This window comes from Orbicella franksi, chromosome 2, assembly GCF_964199315.1.
Source record: "Orbicella franksi chromosome 2, jaOrbFran1.1, whole genome shotgun sequence".
NCBI lineage: Eukaryota > Metazoa > Cnidaria > Anthozoa > Scleractinia > Merulinidae > Orbicella > Orbicella franksi.
Window position 1 is genome coordinate 24,482,624 of NC_138146.1, and position 22,552 is coordinate 24,505,175.

The 22,552-nt window shown below is 39.6% G+C and overlaps 3 protein-coding genes across 4 annotated transcripts in view; all 3 read right to left on the bottom strand.

The window, feature by feature from the left end:
* LOC145469016 (uncharacterized) overlaps nucleotides 1-2,221 on the bottom strand; it is a 2,788-nt gene extending 567 nt beyond the window's left edge. The window contains exons 1-4 of the mRNA XM_081452684.1: nucleotides 1,967-2,221; nucleotides 1,797-1,895; nucleotides 1,326-1,430; nucleotides 1-304 (exon numbers count right to left, since the gene is read on the bottom strand). The exon at nucleotides 1-304 is cut by the window's left edge and continues 567 nt beyond it. Coding sequence (XP_081308810.1) covers nucleotides 1-304; nucleotides 1,326-1,430; nucleotides 1,797-1,895; nucleotides 1,967-2,051 — 593 coding nt within the window. The 5' untranslated portion in view covers nucleotides 2,052-2,221. The remainder of the gene's footprint in view (nucleotides 305-1,325; nucleotides 1,431-1,796; nucleotides 1,896-1,966) is intronic.
* Nucleotides 2,222-6,765: 4,544 nt separating this feature from the next.
* On the bottom strand, nucleotides 6,766-11,149 carry LOC145469032 (uncharacterized). Of its 2 annotated transcripts, XM_081452687.1 has the most exons (4): nucleotides 10,778-11,149; nucleotides 9,165-9,229; nucleotides 8,986-9,075; nucleotides 6,766-7,451 (listed from the first exon to the last, which is right to left on the bottom strand). In XM_081452687.1, the coding sequence occupies exons 1-4, from the start codon at nucleotides 10,993-10,995 to the stop codon at nucleotides 7,084-7,086; spliced, it is 741 nt and encodes a 246-aa protein (XP_081308813.1). In that variant the 5' UTR covers nucleotides 10,996-11,149; the 3' UTR covers nucleotides 6,766-7,083. The 2 variants fall into 2 exon arrangements, with proteins under 2 accessions (XP_081308813.1, XP_081308819.1); XM_081452693.1 differs by lacking the exon at nucleotides 8,986-9,075.
* A 1,241-nt stretch (nucleotides 11,150-12,390) lies between these two features.
* LOC145478780 (uncharacterized) lies at nucleotides 12,391-17,448 on the bottom strand. The gene is made up of 3 exons (XM_081456925.1): nucleotides 16,497-17,448; nucleotides 16,149-16,266; nucleotides 12,391-12,478 (listed from the first exon to the last, which is right to left on the bottom strand). The coding sequence occupies exons 1-3, from the start codon at nucleotides 17,446-17,448 to the stop codon at nucleotides 12,391-12,393; spliced, it is 1,158 nt and encodes a 385-aa protein (XP_081313051.1).
* Nucleotides 17,449-22,552: the final 5,104 nt, after the last annotated feature.

The following is a 22,552-nucleotide window of genomic DNA, read 5'->3' on the forward strand; positions in this document are numbered from 1 at the left end:
ACAGCACCAGAGACAGCAGCGCCTGGTTTTGGAATTGCCTGTTTGGCTTCACCTGCTTTGCTTTTACAATTGCATTTCTTCTCGCCTTCAGTTGGTTTAATACTTTTGCATTTCTTTCCTTCATCTCCTTGGGACTTGCATGAACATTTGTTCGGCTGATCGTTGTCTTTACATCCCTTGTTCTCTTTGCATGGAGTGCTGCATTGGCTGCTACATTTTTCAGTGCATTTAGATTTCTTTGTCGCCTCTTTGCATTGCTTTTTAGTCGTTTTGTCGCAAACGCAGGGATCTTTAACTTTTTGTTCTAAAACAAAAGAAAAGTATTCTCATAAGTTTTGTGTGGGTGTGTCGTATAGTTAGCATGAATCCATACGTGCTTACTTTTAAATTATCACGGTACATAAAGGTAAAGCTTGCATACGAACCAAGAGACCTATCAGGCCGACGCTCATCTCCGGTTTCTGTAACATAAAGCGACTTGGAGGATTTCTCCTCCCTCTAGATGGGATGCTAGCCCATTGCAGAGTTACCGGAAGCGATAAATTCGCTGGTACCCATTTATACGTATACACTTAGAAGGAGAGAGCCACTGTGAGAGTAACCTGTCTCGCCCAAGAACACAACGCAGTTAACCTGGCCAGGGCTCGAACCCGAACCGCTCGTGAGTACAATGAGACCAGCTCCCAGTTGGCCCTATCAGTTGGTAGAACACTGCACCGGTATCAAGGCTGAATCTTTCTCATGATCATTTGATGTCTTCACGTCTTTCTCCGCAGTTCAAATAAATGATCTTTCATGCATTGACTTGGAACTAGCTTGCAACTGAGGCTAATGCGTGGAGTCTTGTCAAATGCAAATGGAATTAATGTACTGCATGAGCCTCCTTTGCAAGCTAGTTTCAGTTCAATACCGAATACTTTCTTTCTTAAAACTGATGTGAATATGAGCAAGGAATGATGATGTTTTTCTTAGGGTATTCAACGATCTCGGAAGTGTTAGTAAATAGAGGTGAAGTATACGTTCGAGCCTAGTGGCCTATCCGCCAGCCCTTATTTCTAGTTCCTTAGTATGAGGTGACTAAGAGTCTTTCTACTCCCCCCTGGATTGGGTGCTAATCCATCGCGGGTTTACTCCCCTCCCCCACCATTATGATCACCGATACCCATATTACATCTGGGTGAGAAGAGGTACTGTGAGAGTAAAGTGTCTAGCCTAAGAATGAACCCAGCAGGGCTGAAACCCGGAGCACTTGATCCAGAGTCAACCGCACCTCATACACGGAAGTGCTAGCAATTTTCCATAATGACGCTGTACAGTTCGCTTACCATTTTCGGATTCACTCTCCTCGTTTGGTGATTCTGAGTCTATAACCATCTTGCTATTCTTCTCTTCCTCTAGCCCTTCTTTGGGTTTGATGTTTTTGCTTTCATCTGCAAAGTAGCAAAGATCAAATACGTCGCACTATACCGTACAGATCCAAGTTGTCCGCCATAGGGTTGGAGACAATAAACCAATATATGACAAATTTACCATTAAATATAATTGTTCAAGAGGTTATTATAAAATATGCACTGATGAAAGTTATTTTCGGTCAACAATTTAGTACTGGTTTTTCCTTATAAATAATCAGCTTAATTTCTCTTTTACACCCAAAATTGTTGATACAGTTTAAGCTTACTGAAACCACCTTATCTGCGAGAGTTTTTTCGAAGTCTTTAGTGTCGTTTGTTATTTTTTGCAGGTTCGAGGGCAGATAATTTTTTTGAGGTGTTTAAATACGAAAGCAAATCACCAACCGTTTGCGGATTCGCTTTCTTCATTCGTGGGTTCTGATTCGGTCATCTTATTGTGTTTCTCTTCTTCCAACTCCTCCTTTGGTTTAATCTCGAGTTCGGCTGAAAACCAAGAAAATAGGATCTCATCGACCGCCTCATAGCATTAAAATGTATTAAAAGGTCAACGATACCATTTTCTTTGCTTATGGATTTTCCTTCCACTAACGCCAAAGCACCAAGTGCGATGCAAAGAACGGTAACCAGTTTCACACGCATACTGCTAGATCAAATGAAACAAACTGCGACCGACCACTTAAAGACAAAACGCTAATAGTAAGTGTTTGATATCCAAGGAAAATGAGAAAGTATTACATCACAGAGAGGCGGCGTTGGACATATGGTTCAGAGCACGCATATGTCATTTTACTACTGGTAAACTATCCCCCTTGTTGAGTGCTCGGATAAATCACGCCTATATACTCACATGCTATTGGTTGACAAGGACGATACCTGATGATCACTCGAGCACCACTTACCTTACAGCATGAAGGTCTTTTAGCTCACCAAGTTTCAACTTTACTTAATTATTTACGCGTAAAAGAACTGCTGAACCAATTGTAAAATATATTTGAGCGCGAATGCTGCCTTCCACTCGGCGATGCTTGCATTTGAATTACCTACAGTTTACAGAAAGTATCTGAACTTTGTTAAATGAAGATGCGCTTGCCGGTACTGCTTAGAGTACAAATGTGGAGGAAGTTGCTGATAATCAAGACATGGACAAATTGAGGAGAAAAGTGTTCTTTGTAGGCGATCAAATGATATATTTTTTAAAATTATCATAGAACTTTAAAAAGACTGGCCTGCTTTGTTGTGTTTGATTGATTGATTTATCAAATCGCACATAAGAAAGCTCGGTAGAGAAAACTTGAAATTTAAATTGAATTGCATGTTAACAGCCTTTTTAGATTTTCCAAGCATATTGGGAAGGTTTTAACAGAGAGAGCAAATGAAACAATATATTTGTTTTTTTGAGTTCTGTTTTATTAACCAAAATATTGCCTGATAAACTACCTTTTAAAAGTAAAAAGCATCATAGCCTAAAATATTTCTACTCACTTCTAAAAAGATGTAAAGTAGTGAGCAAAAAGGTTCCCCTTCAGTGATCTTAGAAACAATCTTGAGACGATTAAAAACACAAAGAAAACACTTGTGGTTGCTTCAGTTAATTACTTTTCTAGTGCAATTAAATTTAAAAAGGCTAGCGTAAAACGGAGCAGGCATAAACTAAAAACACCACTACCCATTTCGACGTTTTTTTTTTTTTCTCGTGGCTTAACTTAGTAGAAAAACATTTTAAGTTAAAAGTCCTAAGTCCTTATTGAAAAGGTTTGAAAGGGCGTGGTGTTAGAACGATTAATATTTACATCTCCAGCTCCCCTGCAACTCCTCCTAAAAGCGGCATTCAATTGTCTTCGGTGATGCATGAAGAAAATTAGAAAATAAAACTACATGTACTTAATTTTTTTTGGCCTTTTTGGCGACATGGTTGCGCTATTTCTCGTGACGATTTGGCAAGAAAGTGGTGAAGTTAATTCAGATTTAGCGTGTGTCTATTAACGTGTTTAAAGTTATATACTATGAGGTTATTCTTTCGAAAAACCGCACAAAATACGTGCAAATATTGTTAAAGTTAACTGTTTTTAGTCGATAATTTATTACCAGGGATTTTGCCAGTTCACCTTATGGTTTGTCTGACATATCATTTCTGTTAGTAAGTAAGCGAGCAAGAAAACAATTTATTTACCGTGGGTTGCCCCTAAGGGTGTATAACTAATAAACTTGTGGCCCTTGATCTAAATTGCTATTTACTAACATATGGCTATAACATTAAAATGGATATATACACGATAAAACTTTGAAATACTATATTATACCTATATACTACGAATTAAAATGAAAGAAAATTATCTAAGGGTTAAAATGCGGTAGACGGCGTTGTCCCAATACAATCTGCGGCGCAAGACGTTAGTAAAGATAATGATGTAATGTCAGTCTTTTCAGATTAATCCAGTTATTATTTTTTCAGAAGTATTTTCCCGCCAAATTTCCTGAAGCTCTAACGAGTGTTTCTCGAGGGGTGTTTTCCGAGAAAGCCATTACAATAGTCTCAATTTTTGACTAACTGCATATGCCCTGTATTTAGCTGGGTTCTTCCAGTAACAAAGAAACACAGTGAAAAAAAATCTCGTTTCCAAAGCCCGCGCGTCTTGGGTCGACAATGACCGAAGGCGCGATGTTTTAGACGAAATTAAAAACCGCAACCAGAAAATCTTGTTTCCGGTTTGATTGTGCACATGCGTTCAACTTCAATAACGGTTCCTGAACATGTGTAGAGAGAGAGTGTAACCGTTGAAACTAATGCTGGCTCAGCTTCCGATCTCTCCCAGAGGTCTCATTTTCTTGATACTAATTAAACGGATCGAGATTATGGGGACGAGATTGGCTGAAAAATGCTGGAATCTTGCATCTTCAATTTTTCTAACGTGCCTGACTAAAAGCTGCAACTCACTTTATCATTTATGAACAAACATTGCACAGATTGCGCGGACATAGGAATAGGATGATCGCCGTATCGGTACCATGTGCGCGCAGTGAATTGCATTAGCACGAGAGCGCATTAACTGTATCCGACCACCACATTACGGTTTCAATTAAATGTAAGGCCAGTTGTGAAACTGAAATTAAAAAAACGCAAAATTTTTATACATCATGGCTGATGTAGATTTGGACGATGATTTTCTTAGACTCTGTCTAACTTTTGACCAAATTATCGACACTAAGAGTTTCTCAATTTATCAACGAAAACAGTGATAATCTAGCTTAAGATACAAGCAAAAGGCGACGATAATACATCGTGCGCTGGTTACAAGTTTCGATTGGTATCCCAAAGATCTAATTAATTTGTCGTTATCATTTGACCTAGGAAGAGAAAACGTGTGAAAGATTCAACCATACAAGAGGAGAATTAACTAATCCCTTCGATCTTAGAGGGTTGTTTTTTAATGTCTGAGTCTTCTGAGTGCAGTATAGTGGCTGATTTAAAACAATAAATCAATCAGTATCAAGTGAGATCAAATTCCTATATCAGTGCTTGTATTTACATAGGACTGGTACAAGACTCTAATAAGACACCTTCGCACACCCTACACCTCAACACTTAGAAATCCAGTGTAAAGAAATACATGACTTGCCCATAACAACAGATGAACAGACAATCAGAGTTAACTAAAACATAATAAGAAGTTTAAATCACTTGAAATGACGAAAAGTATTCCAGCAATTGTCTTAAGCGCTCTGTTTTTTTTTTTGTTTTTTTTTTTGATTACCTTCGGAGTGGATTCAAATGATCAAGGACAATTTCACAAGGAAACTGAAGATATGGTAACGAGGAGGAAAACTATTCGGCCGCAACTGGGAACTGTTCCAGCATTCTTATTAGGGTAAGTTAAATGACTTTAACTCTGGAAAAGAAGGCCTATCAGATTAAAAACGAATCGAAACAGCTTATTTGATAGTCAAAATTAGTTGAAGACTTCATGGTCAGCAGAATTCACTCCCAGTATTGTGCTCTGTTGAATAATGTGAGAAAGTGGTCAATTTGTGTCCGCAAGCTGGTCAAGAATAGGATTTTGTTATCCGTTACCAGACCCTGTGGCAAAAATTGCAGGCACGTTATACATATAAAGGATAAAGGTAAAGTCTGCGCCAGGCTAAGTGGACTAACAGCCAAAGCTTATGCCGGCTTCTTTAGTAGTATTACGCAACTAGGAGTATTTCTACTCGCCCATGGACGGGATGCTAGTCCATTACAGGGTTACACACCAATACCCATTTATACGTCTGGGTGAAGAGAGACACTGTAAGAATAAAATATCTTTCCCAAGAATACGACGCATGACTCCTGTTAGGTTTCGAACCTGGACATCTTGATAAGATATACATATAACTTTCGTAAACGTTTCCAGAGGTAAAACATGCACTAGGTAGCATTACGTCTAGCAAATTTGCAATTAAGGTACTCCATGCTGCTCACATTTTCAAATTCTTGCAAACAACTTGAAAAAGTTTGATTAGGTTTTATTATTACTGATGGAAACCTGAGTCTGAATTGCATGCATCGTTAACTCAGTATGTTTCGCATCTCGTTAGCATTAAATTAATAGTAAATTTTGACCAGTTAACTCATTGTTAGATCTTTATTACAGGGAAATAATTCCTCGCAAACTGAGACATCACGCTTACAAGGAGGTAAAAAGTTACGCCAGTGCGCAATGGACGTATGTATATCCATGGCCATGGCCACGTCATGCAAAGCAGTCCAAGACATCAAGGAAGCCAGGATCGAAACCGAGAAGGCATTGATGTCTCGTTCATTCCACGTTTAAAATGATTTCGTTGTCTCGCGGAAAGCGCATTTTAATCAGTTCCCTAAATTACCACAACATGGTGTTAGTGATGATTTTTTGTAGTGCACTGAACATATGAAATGCTACTTCTAATGTACGTGTTAAAGCTAAAATAATAGCGTCTGAACAAAAGCTGTCCGTAAGTATTTGTACTTTTTAATGGTTCACCTAAAAAATGCATCCCTAACACTGCGGTGCTTATAATGCTCTAGAACCTAAATATTAACCTATGAAACACCATTGAGACCATTGTCCCCCATGGACACGAGTTGTCTTACAAGAAAATGAATACTGAATATCCCAAGCCGCAAATTAAAAAGGGATTTTAATTTCTGTTCATTAATTTAAAGCTTAAGCAACTAGCCTTCAAACAAGCCAGAATATTCGCCAGAACGCAACTAAACTGGCCTCCGGTTACACTCTTACTAAGCAGTACTCTTTAAAACCTCTCGAACCACAAATTTGAGAATGAATTATATTTTCAATTTATGACATTCGGCTTTGGCCTTAAAACATACCAGTTTATAAGGGCCTCAACTAAAATGGCCTTTATTATTTTTTTGGCTTTCCCACGAGTACTCTTAACATCCTGTAGGAGTTAAGATATTCAAGAAATGGGTCATGCTGTCGCATGTGTGACTAAGAACCATACAAAGTTTTATTACTCCTCGAGGATAGATCATTTGAGAGACATTGTCTTTAAAGTGCGAGTGACCTATAGGGCGAATGATGATGCTTACATGGTCCTACATGGCGAATGCCTATCATTGAAACTTGTGAACGCATTATTTGTCCATTCAAGTTATTTATCAAATTTTCAGATTTAAAACTTTGATTTCTCAGTGCACCCTTAAAGGTCCACCTCGTACCAGTGAGAATGCGCGGCCGTTGTAAGGCCCACTAAAATAAGGGCACGGAGTAAACATGTAGAGATAGACTGGTCTGCTGAAGAAGGACGGTGACAAGGGGCCTTGAGATCGCTTACAGTGACAGCAATGGCAACAGCATGGGCAACAGTGGCAGCAGTGGCAGCAGTGGCAACAGTGGCAGCAAGGACAGCAGTGATGATGATGATGATGTATATGATGACAACACTGATGACAACATGGGGTAGGACAGCAAGGGCAACAGCACGGAGAGCAGCATGGCTCCTCCGGTTTCTTCTTTGGTTCTTCTTCCGCTGCACCAGGAATAGGACACCAGCAACCTAAGAAAACAGGATTTAATGGATAAACAAATACGCTGCATAAATGTGCAACTTATTGCGATTTCTGTGCAGGGCCTTCTTATAATATCTAACTTTCCATCGCAAAGACCTATGATGTCAATGTGGATTGACATTCGGTTTAAGCCTTAGGGGAACAATTCTCCTTTAGAATTCATGGTCCTTTCAAAAGCTGAAAACAAACATTTCTGGAAAAGGTTCCTCAGCCGATGCATTTATGCAGTACACGTTCATCTTGCAGTAATTTGAAAGATGGACAATGTTATTCCACCACAATTTTTTAATCAGTAATTATTATTTATGAGCCCTTTTTCCACCTTTATGAAGAAGACTGTTTTTTTTTTTCTTCACATTCGGTGCAACGCAATTTTTGTCTATTTCCAAGATTACTTCTTAGCTTATGAGCAGCCTGGACTTTTTTGCTGCGCTCTAGTGTCTAAAAATGCCTTTCTGTTGTAATGTACTTTAGCGTGGTCTGTACTCTTATCGACAACGATACGTGTCATCACAGTCCACAACAAAATTTTGACCACTGTGATGACGCGTATCCGGCTGTCGATAAGAGTACAGACCACCCTAAACCACATTTTGATTTGTTTTTTACCACCATATAAACGTCAAAGAAAATGGGTTTTTTTTTTCAGAGCGAGAGCTGAAAAAGGCATTGCGTGACACATCGACGTGAGCAGCGTTATCTGGACTCTTATCAACAACGGCAAATTAGCCAATCAGATCGCGAGATTCGTAGCAATTGTGGAAAAATATATTTTTAACTTTTTTTAGTCAGGAATTTTAACAATTGAACAGAAAACAACGCATGAACAGCATGAACAGCTTTAGAAAACGCTTTGTTTACTAAAATATCACACAATTCGAAAAGGCTATTTCATTTTTACAGCTTTACGCAACCTAACGTTATCTAAAGGTTCAATATCACGCTGGTATAACCTCTTCCCTTGTCACGTCAAGGACCATCGACTCTATTCGGTTAGCTATCCTATCTAAGATTTTATCAATTTCATGCCGCATGCATTCAGTTCGTCGTTAAAGCTTGGTTTACACGTATGACGTACTCCGGAATAAGCATAAGCAAACGTGCAAGCACAAGCGCAAGTGTGTTCACACTTGCAATAAGCATAAGCACAAGGTGACGGTGTCTAAATTTTGAATAGCATTGTGCTTATGCTTGTGTCGTACGCGCAAACCAGCTAATAACGGCTAGCGAGAGGCATGATAAAGGCACGATAAAGTGGTTGCGTTATCCCGGTTCACACAGGCGCCACGGCAACCGTAAGCACAAGAAGAAAAAGAGACTTTCTTCTCTTGTGATTAAGTTGATGCTTGCACTTGTGCTTTTGTCGCCCGCTTTACAAGTGACATTTTTTTTGCTTATGCTTGAGCTTATGCTTATGCTTTTGGTAATACGTACAAACTAAGCTTAACAGTTGAACTGAGTTTCTAAGTCGTCATGCACAGTGTGCACAATCAGTGGTCATGCGGGTAGAAATTGACAAACCTCCATCGCATTCATGGTGACAACAGTCACATCCACATTGTGGCATACAGCCACCAACACATGGCTGACAACCATGGCAAATGTGGCATCCTGAAAAAAATAAATTTATACTTAAACAAGGATTAAGGAACCTGGCAACGAACAAATGCCAAAAATTATGTTATTTCAGTACGCCATACCATATCTTTTCCCCTTAGTTTTCCCTATATCATTGCTTTGTGCTGCGTTAGGGATGGACTCAGGTCTGCAAATATGAAGAATGACCATCTTTAGTATTTTGATAATGTTTGACTCCTATACCAGCACTTTTATTAAAATAAAACTATATAAGGTGGTTGGCAACAGTCTCCAGAACTTATTCTTTGAAAGATCAATAATTAATGATGATAATTTATTTACGAGGATGTTACGATGACATTTTCTGAGAAAATTGAGGTGGTTGGGAAACGCTTCGGGATAATTTTATTTTAAATTTGAACTCTGGGTTACCGAGTTCTGTTTTTGCTGTTTTTGTTGTTGCTGTTGTTTTTGTTGTTAGCCGCCTTAATCAGTGTATGTTCATCCAGAACCAGGCTGCTGCAATTCTACCTTTTTCGTCACCATGCCGATCGTACGTAAATCACACAGTTTTTCTTATTTACATAACTGTAAATGCGCTTGGCCGTTCGTTTCTTGAAAGTGGGACACTAGATCAATCTTTGTTGATATCATCATTTACATCTCCAAGTTAAAACATTCATCCGGTTTACATACATCCAAGCATTGATTGTGTTGCCCACTGGACTTTCTATGGCTTGGCATAAAACTGTTATGCAACGCTCTCTCGTGGTATACCATGGAATATCCCACACGTCACTTGTATTTTCTTGGTATACACACTCGTTTAAAGGGTCGTGTGTATACCTAAAAAATACAAGTGACTCGTAAGATATTCCATGGCATACCACTCGAAAGCGTTGCATAACTGGTATGTATACCATCCCAAGCACGTTGATACTTGCCACCCAGTCACCAGCCACCATGTCATACAAACATCTGTAGATTTCACGTTTTGAACAGTTCTCTTTGATAATCCAATTTGTTTCCTAATCAACATCTGCTACAATCATTACATGAGACCGTCGTTACAGGTTTGCAAGACTAAATTTCTTTCTCGAGTGGATTTTGCCAATGCGGAGATCAAACTGTACAGACGTACGAAAAGATCTCCTTATTGACAACAAGCTCCCCAATAGTAAACGGAACTGAAAGATGTGCTTGATGAAGATCAACCAACAATGTAGAAAAGAATAGACTTGGCTCTCCTATCTCAACAGCCGGGGTCGTAGCCTGTAACAGGCAAATCGAGGCACTTGTCTCAGTCATTTTTTTCCCGGTTTTTGTTCTTTTTAGCCATCAGAAGACAATGTCACCATGGAGTTGCCTCAGTCATATTTTTTTCTTCCTTAGACATTGCCTCAGTCATAATTCATTTTTGGCTACTACCTTGAATCAGAATTAAGACTTAAAAGTATGTAGTATAACAAAACCAGACTCTCCTTTTTCTACAGGTCAGTGATTCCTGTGTCTTTGGATGAAATTGGTCGATGATCTCTTGACATTCAGTTTTTTATATTTGACAACATTTTCAAACCAGCCTTTTCCAGCTTGTTAATTTTGATTCATCGCTCACTGTTTCAGATTATTTGTTATGTCTGTCATGTTTGATACACAACCATAATCTCCAATGTCTTTACATTTTCACAATGGATAGGGAAAATATGACAACTGCGAGAATATAACATTTTCCTACCTTGAGACTCTTCCTTCTGCACGTAGCTTTCCCGATGTCCTTCTTGTAGAAATTACTTCGTTAGTTTTCAAGTTAACATCTTTCCGTCCACTCGTGTTTAATTTTGAGAAACTCCTCGAGGTTTTCGTGTTATTCTCTTGAACAATTCCCTCAGAAATTACCGCGGCATAGAATATGACAGAAGAAAATAAAAAATTCACGACGATTTTCGGTTTCATTGCCTTCTAGATAAGTCCCATGTTTTCTTAAAACTGGGTGCTAATGGAAAAATTGCATGGTTGAAATTATTTTTACCTCTGGATCGCTTGTTGGAGGTTCGTTTCCATGCGAGGAAATTATAAATCTTACATCACAGCTCCATTCAATGTCTGTCCCCACCTCTTTTATTTTCAACGCTTCGAGTAACCAGGTCATGGAAATCACACGAGAAGGAATTTCATTGGGTTAACATGGCACATTCATTTCTGGTACCAGCGATGTAAAGTTTGCTTGTCATTTCCTTTCAGGAAAGAGCACAAACGGCAGCATTCTTCGATACACTAAACGTGTTTCAAACTAATTTAAAATATGTAAAACAGATTCCAAAATTTCGTCTGGTTTATGAATTAAATTTCGTTGATTATGCGAAAAACAATTAAATGAGCAGGTCAAGCCGTTTTCCATGAAGCTGGTAGCAAGTGAACTGATATATAATTTCACGCTGTTTTGCATTTTGGAATGCAATATTCTCTAACGAATTCTTTTTCTATGATACTAAACGCTCTGTAGTCTTGAACAAAATTATTGATTATTTCTAAAACGAAGTAAACCGGTTGACAAACCCGTCCAACTATTTCATTATCATCTCAGCAGGTAAGTGTCAGGTACAGTCGTACTTTTCCTCTTTCCATCTCTGCAATTCTGACCAAGACTATTGCTTGCCAGAAAATACTAATTATTGAGAAAAATCGTACAGTGTAATAGAAAAGAAAACAGACGAAAAGGAAGAAGGAGATGTTTTTTCCTTGGAAGAAAAACTGGTATGACATAAGGTAAATTAAAACGGTTGTCGAAAGGAGGATATATTTGGAAAACAGACTATCTTATTAAGACAACGAGACAACGCGACTCCGTGATTTTGTATGCGTCTTAATTACAGTGCACCAAGTGAAATTAAAGCAAAGCATACATGCAGGTTAACCCTTAAGAAAATCGCTTTAATTTGAAGAAAATTTACAGTTTTAGTTGACCCCCTTGTAGGTCATCCTTGTTATTGATGTCACAAATTAACACTCGATACGAAGTTAGAAATTATAAATGACCTTTTTTTTTTGTTTAAGCTTCATCCTGTTTTTAATTTTTTGTTTCTAACATACTTCGATTTAAACTTAGAGGGTTGCTCGCTAGTACTTGACTTCTGGACAATTCAACCTAAAAACTTGCTACGGGTTCAATTAGTTCCCTGTTTGCCCTTTTTTAATCGATCACCAAGGCAACGTGGAGCACAACAAACACAAACAGTAACAGTTGCTTTCAATGTATTTCCTCAATGAATACCAAGTCAAACCATTAGTATCAATACAATGTGGACACTAAATTGTAACAACTTAAGCACTTCTATAGAAGCACATTTTTTAGGGATACCAAAACTGAAACGGTGTCACTTGACGGCGCAGCTTTGCCATATACTGGTGCACTCGTTTAGAATATGGAACCTTCGTCCTGTTGGTTTGAAATAAATGCAGGAAAAGTTGAACACTGATAGTCAGTCAATCTCTACTAGCTAGGATATTGCCCAGTAGTATGTCTAAATCCTTCTCCGGAACTGTGTGGAAAAGAGAAAAAGGTCGCCATTTAATAGACGACATTCAGCACACTTGTGTTTGATAGTATAGTATAGTTCAGCCAATAGGTTGCAACATTTTAGTACATCACTTTTAGAATTCATACAATACTAATAAATGCTTTTTGACCTTTCCAGCGCTTTTTGTTTATTTTTCTTTATCTTCATGTTTGCTCAATTTTAAGTTTTGGAAAGGGTTTGCATTGGATATATGGTGAAACTGAATTAAGAGGCTGTCTCTGTAAAAACCGACCACTGATTTTACTTTGAAAATTCGATTTTTCTCACAAGCTGGGATTTCGAAGCCCTTACCTAGGTAAAGGTAAAGTCTGCATGCGAGCCAAGTGGCCCATCAGGCCGGAGCTTATCCCAGTTTCCGTAGCATGAAGCGACTAGGAGTATTTCTACTCCCCCCTGAATGGGATGCTAGTCCATCGCAGGGTTACCCCCAGCATTAAGTTCGCCGGTACCCATTTATACACCTGGGTGAAGAGAGGCACTGTGAGAGTAAAGTGTCTTGCCCAAGAGCACAACACAATGTCCCTGGCCAGGGCTCGAACCCGGACCGCTCGATCCGGAGACGAGCGCACTAACCATGAGGCCACCGCGCCTCCCAGCCCTTACCTAGTCAATCACTAAAATGAGTTTTATTTGATTGAAAATTCTAATTGAAGTTTTCTAGGATTGATTGAAGTTCGGTCCGCTCGACACAAGTTTCATGCCTGCCGAAACTGGAAATTTTTCCGGCGCTCTAAAAAAAATAATATTCGTTCAAAAGTCTCAATTCTTTTTTTCAACAATAGATATATCATAGTAGTTTGCTTAGCCATGTTGCAATTATAATTCAATGTTGTTCCTTCAACGGTTAAATGAAGATTTTCTACCCGTTAAATCGAATTTTGAACCAAACGCGAAAATAGCTCTACTTTGATGGCACGTTTCAAAAAAATGGGGCACCTGTTTGAAACTGCCGAACTACATGAATAGAAAGTATGAATGTCCCTTAATTTAAAACAATAATAAAATTTGTCTGCCCACTAGGTTTTCAAAACTAACGACCGCTTAAAGTTCAGGAAATTTTGAAAATATTCCAGTGAGTAACTAACACACTCGCCTTCGTAAAGTGCTCCGATAAATTCACGTAAATTTCTTACCTGGTTTCAAGATTAAAGTTTTGGTCCTTTGTAGCGATCCTTGAAACCTAGGTAGCATTAAAACTGCCAGCTTTTCCTTCCAGCTGTAGGTTTGTATATAAAGTATATTTATACGTTCCTCGTCTGTGTCGAGGGTGACCGTCACATACTTCGATGTTCTTTGTATTACTAGCCATTGTTTTCCTCGAAGCCGGTTTAATCATGTAGAGTCCTCTTGAAAGGTTTTTAGAAGCACTCTTTTGGACAACTCTCGGCACAAATACATGTATGAACAGTAAACGGTGATCCGGGAAGCCAAGGAAGGATTGATGAATGCCACGGCCATTTTGTGTTTACAACAGGTGTTTTAGTTCCCAATCTTCCCGTGAGTATCACATCATTGATTCCCGTTGAGAAGGAACAGGAAGAGAGATGGGCGGAACACTTTGAGGAAGTACTTAACAAAGAGGCCCCGGAGGAGCCAGCTGTTGCTCATGATGCTGAGGAAGACCTTGACATTAGCATTGAACCACCCACTAAAGAAGAGATCGTGGAAGCCGTAGAGATCTTAAGAATGGTAAAGCACCTGGGTAGGACCAGCTTAATGCTGAGCACTTTAAATGTCATCCAGAGCTTGCAGCAGAGATATTACTCCCACTCTTTGCTAAGGTGTGGAATAGTGAGGGTATACCAAGTGACTGGAGCAAAGGGGTCATCATACCAATTCGTAAGAAAGGCACACTTTCTGACTGTAATAATTGGCGGGGTATCACTCTTTTATCCCTACCTAGTAAAATCTTCTGTAAGGTTATTGTGAAACGTCTTTCTTTGGCGATCAATGAAGTGCTGCGACAGGAACAAGCCGGTTTTAGAAAAGGCCGAGGCTGTGCAGAACACATTTTCTCCTTGAGAAACATCATTGAGCAGTGTCATGAATGGCAGAGAGGATTGTACATCAATTTTATCAATTTCCAGAAGGCTTTTGATAGCGTGCACAGAGAGAGTCTATGGAGTATCCTCAGGGCATATGGAATACCTGCACACATTGTCCGAGTGATAAAGCAATTCTACACTGACTTTTGTTGCTCGGTTGGAGGCTCTGACCTGAGCTTCCACGTCAAATCGGGTGTCCGACAAGGATGTGTTATGTCAGCGCTACTGTTTAACATTGTCATCGATTGGGTGCTGTCGCGAGCTACTGAAGACAGAAGGAGAGGAATACGCTGGACGCTGTCAACTGTTCTGGAGGATTTGGATTATGCTGATGACATTGCTTTGCTATCCCATTCTTTTAGTGACATGCAGGTGAAAACTGACTAGCTTAACAGATTCTCTCGGCAGGTAGGGCTTAAGATCAGCCCTCAGAAGACAAAAGTATTGCTGTCAACATCTCAGCACCATTGCCCATCAAGGTGGGACAGCTAGACCTTGAAACGACCCAACAATTTACCTATCTGGGCAGTACAGTCTGCAGCAGTGGGGGAGGGGGGGGGCTGACATCGACATCCGACAGAGGATTGGTAAAGCTAGAGGGGCCTTTGCAAAATTGCGATCCGTGTGGAGAAGCAGAAACTACAGCAGAAGAACGAAGATTAAGATCTACCAAGCTTGTGTACTCTCTGTTCTACTTTATCTCAATGTTGGAGAATGACTGTGCATGACTTGAGAAAGCTGCAAAGCTTTCACACATCTTGTCTCCGAAAAATCTTGCACATCTTTTGGCCAAAAAAGATCTCCAACAATGAGCTCTTTAAATTGACAGAACAGGAGGACATGAGTATTGTTCATACACGGAAACGATGGAGTTGGGTTGGTCATGTGCTCCGCAGAGGATCTACCAGCATTTCTAAAGTTGCTCTCAGATGGACACCAGAGGGTAAAAAAAAAAAAGAGGCCGTCCAAAATCCACCTGGAGAAGAACTGCAGAAGCAGAACTTCAGGCATTAAACCTTACCTGGGGGCAAGCTTAACGGCTTGCAAAGGACCGACAGGAATGGAGGCGACTTGTTGATGCCCTATGCGCCACTGGGCGTTTAAAGGACTCATCTGATCAAAACTCATTTTAGTGATTGACTAGGTAAGGGCTTCGAAATCCCAGCTTATGAGAAAAAATCGAATTTTCGAAGTGAAATCAGTGGTCGGTTTTTACAGAGACAGCTTCTTAATAACTCTTGTCTTAAGCTTTAGGTTTTTCCTGTTACCCTTTCAGCAATGCTTCCCACTTGCATAACGCGATTCAGACGGTCACGGGCGCGTTACATTAGAGAACGCAGCTGCATTTAAAAGGCATAATGAGGTTATTTCTCTTGGGCACTAAATAGTTTCTGATAAATAGGGTTGAATCTGCAAAAAGCTTTGATATGCTGATGTTTTTTGTGATGGTTCACAAATAAAAGTTACTTAAACAGGAACTGACCTCTTGAGAAACTTTTCGAAACGGCGAAACGCGGGGAAAAGATATCCTGGTGGAAGGATGAGCTGGCGGCGATCTCCTTTCTCTTGCTTTTTGTTTTTACTTGCTTCTTTCTCAGGCCCTAGATAAGAAAGAGAATTTCAAACGTTAAAGAAGCTCGATCAAGGGTGCGGATCTAAATGTTCTTAGCACTGCAGGTGGGTCTTGTAAGATACACAGATAGCTAATATGAGCTCTTGTTTCCACATTAATCGATGGTTTATTTATGTATACTTCTTTTTTAAGCTTAATCAGATATATGGCCGTCAGACAAAACAAAGAATAAAGCATAAAAGTAAAATAATAAATTACCTTCACTGTCTTCTGCGAAGATATCATAGTGATAATCGCCACACTCGGTTGTGTACCCACAGCAACAGCAAGGGGAAATCTGGAAAGGACATCCACATGCCGCTAACCCACAACCACAGGGTGCAGCGCAACCCTGACAGAGTGGGTCCAGACTTCCGCAACCACATCCACAACCGCAGCCACAAGGCTGTGCACATCCACAGCCACAACCTTGTGGGCATCCACAGCAGCAAGATTGTGCACATGTGCAAGGACATTCATGGGTAACGTGATGAAGGTGATGCACGCAGCAATCGTGATGCACGCAACAGTCGTGGTCGTGATCGTGGTGATGATGACAACAACAACAACATGGCTGACAGCAGCAACACGGCTGGCAACAGCAACAGCAAGGCTGGCAACAGCAACAGCAGCAGCCACAACAATTGTTTCCGTTATTTTTGCCACCGTTATTGTTATTATTTGTGCCACAGCAACATCCACAATTATTGTTATTGACGTCATTGTCCTCGTTCTTAGTAGCTGCTGGTTTGGTCTGATCACCCTGTGCTATTTGCCGAGCAGGCTCTTTACTAGGTGTCACACTCATACTGAGTTGATGGCTTTGATTTAATTCCCCGGGTCTCTTTTCAAGTGAGTCTTGTTGAGTCGCTTTGCCAACAACGTAAACGCCCTGGTGGTTTGACAGAGGCGGCGCTTGTTGAGCAGCTTTGCCAATAACATGAACGCCCTGATGGTTTGACAAAGGCGGGGCTAAGTTAGAATTTTGAGAAGGCGCGGTCTTTACCAATGGAAGTCCAAGTCGTAGTTTAGGATTTCTCAAACTTGGGCTAACACCAAACGGACCACGGGATTGTTGATTATTCCCATAGATCGGATTAGGAACTACCGCGTTGTCTGTTGTCAAAAAGGCACTCAGAAAAACCGACACCCATAAAGACAGAAGTGCCATTTCTGAGGATTCCAAACAAATATTTTTAGAGAAGTGGGATGTACCAAATCACTTAAAAACAAATTGAAAACGCTGGCAATAGGTCATTACCTCATGAAACTACCTGCCAAATCACTTCAAATATCGCTCAAAAGCGTTGACATCTACCGTTCAGACATTAGAAACCTGCTAGATCTATGCTCTTGAAACAATGGGATATATGTTCCTGTCAACACAAGGTCAAAAAAACGATCTATAATTGCATACTTAATATATCAAAGGCGACGATGCGTGTTATTAACCTTGGATATCTCACCGCGGTGTCAAAAAAGCGTCTAGAATTGTGTAGTTAATATATATTGAAGGTAACGATGCGTGTTATTAAAGTTGGATATCTTACCAAGGTTTCACTAAAACCCATTTCTAAAATCCTCGGCAGTCCAAACCCTAGCAGGTCATGAAAATGAAAGGTTATGAAAAAAAAAAACACACTTAATTTAACACCGCCCACGACCCTCTCTGCCCTATAGGGTTACACAGTATCTGTATTTAACGTACCCGAGTTGCGTTGCCGTCTGCAGTTGAGTGGGTCCTTGAGATATTTTTCACTCCCCACGCCTCACACCCAGAATCCACCATAATGAATTCGCCTTTGCGTATTCTCTACATGTTGTCGTCCGTTTGCAGAGGATTACCTTAAATCATAGTGTTCTCTACCAGTTGACTACACTCTACCAGAATTGTTTTGCGTGTTTTATACTTTCTCGCTTCGATCTGATCTTTCTTCTAGTGTGTAATACGTGCTGAATCTGAATCTTGCGTTACCGTATCCTTTTTCGGAGGTTCTGTCATGTATTTGGGTGACCAAAAGCAATCTACGCGGGTTTCCGGAGGCCTTGGACATGCCTTCTCTGTTCCGTTGACTCGCATTTGCCACTATGTTCTCCCTGCTTTACATGCCCTCTTTTGGCCCATTTTTTATGATGTTTTAACTAAGGCGCAGTAATGGGGGCAAATATTTCTTGCAACTTGTTGTGCATTATACAAGTGAATATATGAAAGAACATGTATTTGAACTACGGAGAAAGACATGAAGACACGATTGATCATCACAGTTATACACAAAACTTAAGTAGCTGTGAAATTAAAGCCTGAAAAAAACATCAGGCTTGAACGAGATTCGAATCCTTGACCTCTGCGATACGGTGCAGTGCTGAGGCCTCAGGCTTTAATGTCACAACTTGTTAAGTTGTGTGTATAACTGCGATGATCTATCATGTCTTGTCGCGCATTGTTGCATTAGAAAGTGGTGTTTTTGCCTATTACAACCCGTATTACAAGTTGGCAAACCCCAATGAAAATGTTTCCGCTACGTGCGACACGTGAGTAGTACACGTAGAAACCATTGTGGCACCACCAGCTGTAGAGAACTTGATCCTCTTATTGCTTATAACCGTAGCCGCATTTCGCGCTCGCGCAAGCGTATCGTCACGTCAGTTCCGTCATTATTTCAACTTGTGTTCTCTCCTGTAATCTAGGTCCTTTTGTCTTGTCTTCCCTAATCTATAGTGTATGATTTCACTACTATAACTCCCCTTCTAGATTGCAGGATCGAACCTTATTTGCTCGTGTTTTAAGTGGATTACCCTGTATCTGGATTTTGATGATCCTAGAGCGTTTCCGCGCACACTCCATTAACGCCAAGTAATGCTGGCAAAATGTCCTCTGTGACGTCTCGCGCAACATTTCTTTTGGGTGGAACTTAGGAATTTAAAAGCCGTTTACGAACCTCTCTCTCTCTCTTGTAGCGTGTTTCAGTTGCCATCAAATAAATTTCGGCTTATTTCATGAAGAAAAAATGTCTTTAGCTATGCCGTAATGTTGCTTAGCAACGTCTTTGACAGAAACCGCACGATCAGTTAGTAGGGAGTTTACGAAACCACGACGGCAACGGCAACGGGAACGTCACTGAACAAAAGAATTAATGAGCAGTACAATGGCTGTGCACGTGCGTTATAATTCTTGGTACATTTCTTTGCCGTCCTTTGCAAGACAACAACGTGAAATGACCAATTCTGCGTTGCCTGGCGAACGTGAACCACGACTGCTAATTTTTCAAATTTTTATTTCAAATTTATCGCTGTGTTCGGATTTAGTTTTGCGATAGTTTTGACAGTGATAAACAAAGTAAATGACTTTAGAGTATCGCGAGATTCGTACGTAAAATATAAATCCCTTTTTTTTAAATTGACGTTGTCCTCGGCGTCGCCGTTGTAGTTTCGTTAACTCCCTAAGGAGTTTCAGCCAAGGTGGTAGGGAAGGTGAGTGGTTGTAGCGCTCGCTTCCCACCAATGTGGCCTGGGTTCGAGCCCTGGACCCGGCGTCATAAGCGAGTTAAGGTTTTTGTGAGCACTTTAGCCTACACCTTGCTACCGCCCTACCGTCCGCGGAATTTATTTGTCTACGTGTCGCGTATCGTGAGGTCTTCTGGGAGGAAATGAGTAGGCTTATATGACTTGAGCGTTCGATATGGCGGCCATTGCTGTTTTGAGTACAAGTAATATTTTTGCACAGCTTACCGTCGCGAGTTGGTTGCAGTCTTTCAAGGTGATTTATTTTCCATTTCTAAATTGTTTTGCCACGTTTCTGTTATATATTATCTTTCTTCCCGCATTGCCCTCGAGAACTGTGTACTCTGTGTCATTTCGCTTAGATCTTCGTGAGAAAATTTCTTCAGCGATACAAGATATGTTTTACTCACGCAAGCCATTAATAACTTATCCAAGCTCGGTTCGTGTTCAGTGTGGATTGAACGGGAGAAGTATTCGCTTTCGCAAGCACTCACTTCTTTACCCAAACGAGTGTCAGTTATTGGACTCTATTGTTATCACGTAAATCGTATACACGTACTTGTGCTGTGCAGTCATATTGAGCAGCATTGAATGCAGTCAAACTGCTGAACTTTCATGTACTAGAGCTGTTTGTTAAGTACATGACAATATGAACTGCCAGTATGGGGACATCAATTGACCAATACCGGTCAAGGAAGCGAAGGATGCCTTGTCACATGTTCAACAGAGACGAATTCTCACCATGCATGTCTTAGCTAAATGTGTTTTAGTTAACAACAATGAAACAATCCTGGACATGTACAGAAATGATGGGCTACATTTTGTCTACATCCCATTGTTTGTAAGGGGAAGTAAATGATGTGGAGAACACTTCAGGCCCTGCAGTATTTGATAACGCCGATCCAACAGCCACTGTGTCTGCTGACCACAAGTCGAGGAACTAACAGAAGCACACTTGGTGAAAACGATGGTAAGCAGTGTGTCGCAAATTATGTTCACTTGATTATTGTTAAAATTTACTATCAAATTAATTAGAAGACACTGTACTCAGAATATGCTTCTTGGATCTAGCCTATACAGTTCTACAAGATATTAATTCTGTCCAAAAAAAATGTGTATTTGGCGTTAACTGTTACAATGTGGTTAACTTAGGAACTAACTAAGGAATAATTTCGGTTTTTGCCAGAATGTACATTCAATGCAACGTAATTCAATATAATACATTGTTCATTATTTTTACTCTCGACATCAAACAATGTCAAATATATGTCTCTTAAAAATTCACTTGCAGAAGCATTTTCAAATAATTTTCTCAAACTCATAAAAATAACTTATAAAGTTTAAACAATGTAAATCATAACTGTGATGGTGTTTGGATATCTGACCTTAATTTGCATCGATGTTGTAATTTTAATTCGCCTTTTTCTTCTTAGTTTTAGTTTCAATTGAGAAGATAGGTATACATGTACTTATATATATAGTGTATCAAACACAGAAGACCACATTCCATCACATTTGCAACACCTCAAATTTTGTCAAAAATTCTCTGCTGTGTGTTATGTTTTAAACACTCTTCTCCATATTTGGAAATTTGGTTAAACAAGGTCTTTCATGCTTGATTTATTACATCATTGATACTACAATTATTGTTTGTTACAGTTTTGAAGAAGTCAGAGCAAAGCTTTGACATATTTTTAATTTAACTTGGGGGATTTGCGTGGGATACCCTGTTGAAGAGCTTAAAAAGCTATAATATTTGCAATTGTGTTGCTCGCAAACATGGACTGGTCCTTCAAAATGAAAGGTGTACTGCACATGTCTTTATTTGTGGTTGTCAAGCTGATATGCAACAAGCTCAACACGACCAGGAATGTGATTACAGTGAATGAATGTGTGTACAAGAAATTGTCCTAAAAAAGCTGACAACAGTTGCATTGTGTTCTTCAAAAAACTTTTAATTAATTAACTTCCCTCTGTGAATAGCATGATAAAAAATGTTATTATCTTTTTGTATTTTAAAACAGATCCAGCTGATCAAAGTAGTATTGGGTTTGACAAAAAATTATAGCACCTACAGTGAGAGACATCTGTAACAGGTCATGTGAGCATAAGAACCTAGTAAACCAGAGTGGAGCACATTGAGTAATGTGGAACACTCCTTTAGACATAATTTTGATGTTTGTCATGTAGCATTTGACTTTTTATCAAGTTCAAGCTGATAAACCTGTACTGTATACTTTTCATGTGAGTTGTTGAAGCCCTATCACACAACTCTTTATACAACTGTATGCTAACAGCCACTTGAAGATTAATATTGAATTCAGAAACAACAAGGATGCATTCTTCTATCCAGAGACTATTGTGCAAACTACTGGTCAATCATCAACATAAACTTTTAACATCACAAGGATCTACATGTATCATAAGAAGTATGCAAACTATTTAAACCATATGTTTTCTTATATTTTATTCTTACTGCCTTTACAGTAACATTTTACCACATTTTGCATCATCTTAAAGCTGGCAATCAACAAAAGAACCTACATCCTGTATGCAAATTGCTTACTTTCATTCCACATGACAACATTTCTTTACACTCATGACAAAATGTCTTCAAAACTTCAGTGGAATCGACACCATTGACAAGGTGTCTATTTGGGAACGACTGTTGAATTCTCAGTTGCTGACTTTATCATGTAACTGGCTTAGATATTCCAGCGAACACTCTTGAAGGGGTGGTAAATGGTAAATGCGAGACTGAGCCCGAGACATAT

Bases quoted from the DNA above. Each gene is read 5' to 3' on its own strand.
- LOC145469032 (XM_081452687.1), bottom strand. From the start codon at position 10,995: ATGAAACCGAAAATCGTCGTGAATTTTTTATTTTCTTCTGTCATATTC. The intron at 9,230-10,777 runs GTAGGAAAATGT...TCATATTTGCAG, and splicing joins GCAGAAGGAAGAGTCTCAAG to ACCTGAGTCCATCCCTAACG. The intron at 9,076-9,164 runs GTATGGCGTACT...TATTTTTTTCAG, and splicing joins AACTAAGGGGAAAAGATATG to GATGCCACATTTGCCATGGT.
- LOC145478780 (XM_081456925.1), bottom strand. From the start codon at position 17,448: ATGGCACTTCTGTCTTTATGGGTGTCGGTTTTTCTGAGTGCCTTTTTG. The intron at 16,267-16,496 runs GTAATTTATTAT...TTTCTTATCTAG, and splicing joins CTTCGCAGAAGACAGTGAAG to GGCCTGAGAAAGAAGCAAGT. The intron at 12,479-16,148 runs GTCAGTTCCTGT...TCAAACCAACAG, and splicing joins TTCGAAAAGTTTCTCAAGAG to GACGAAGGTTCCATATTCTA.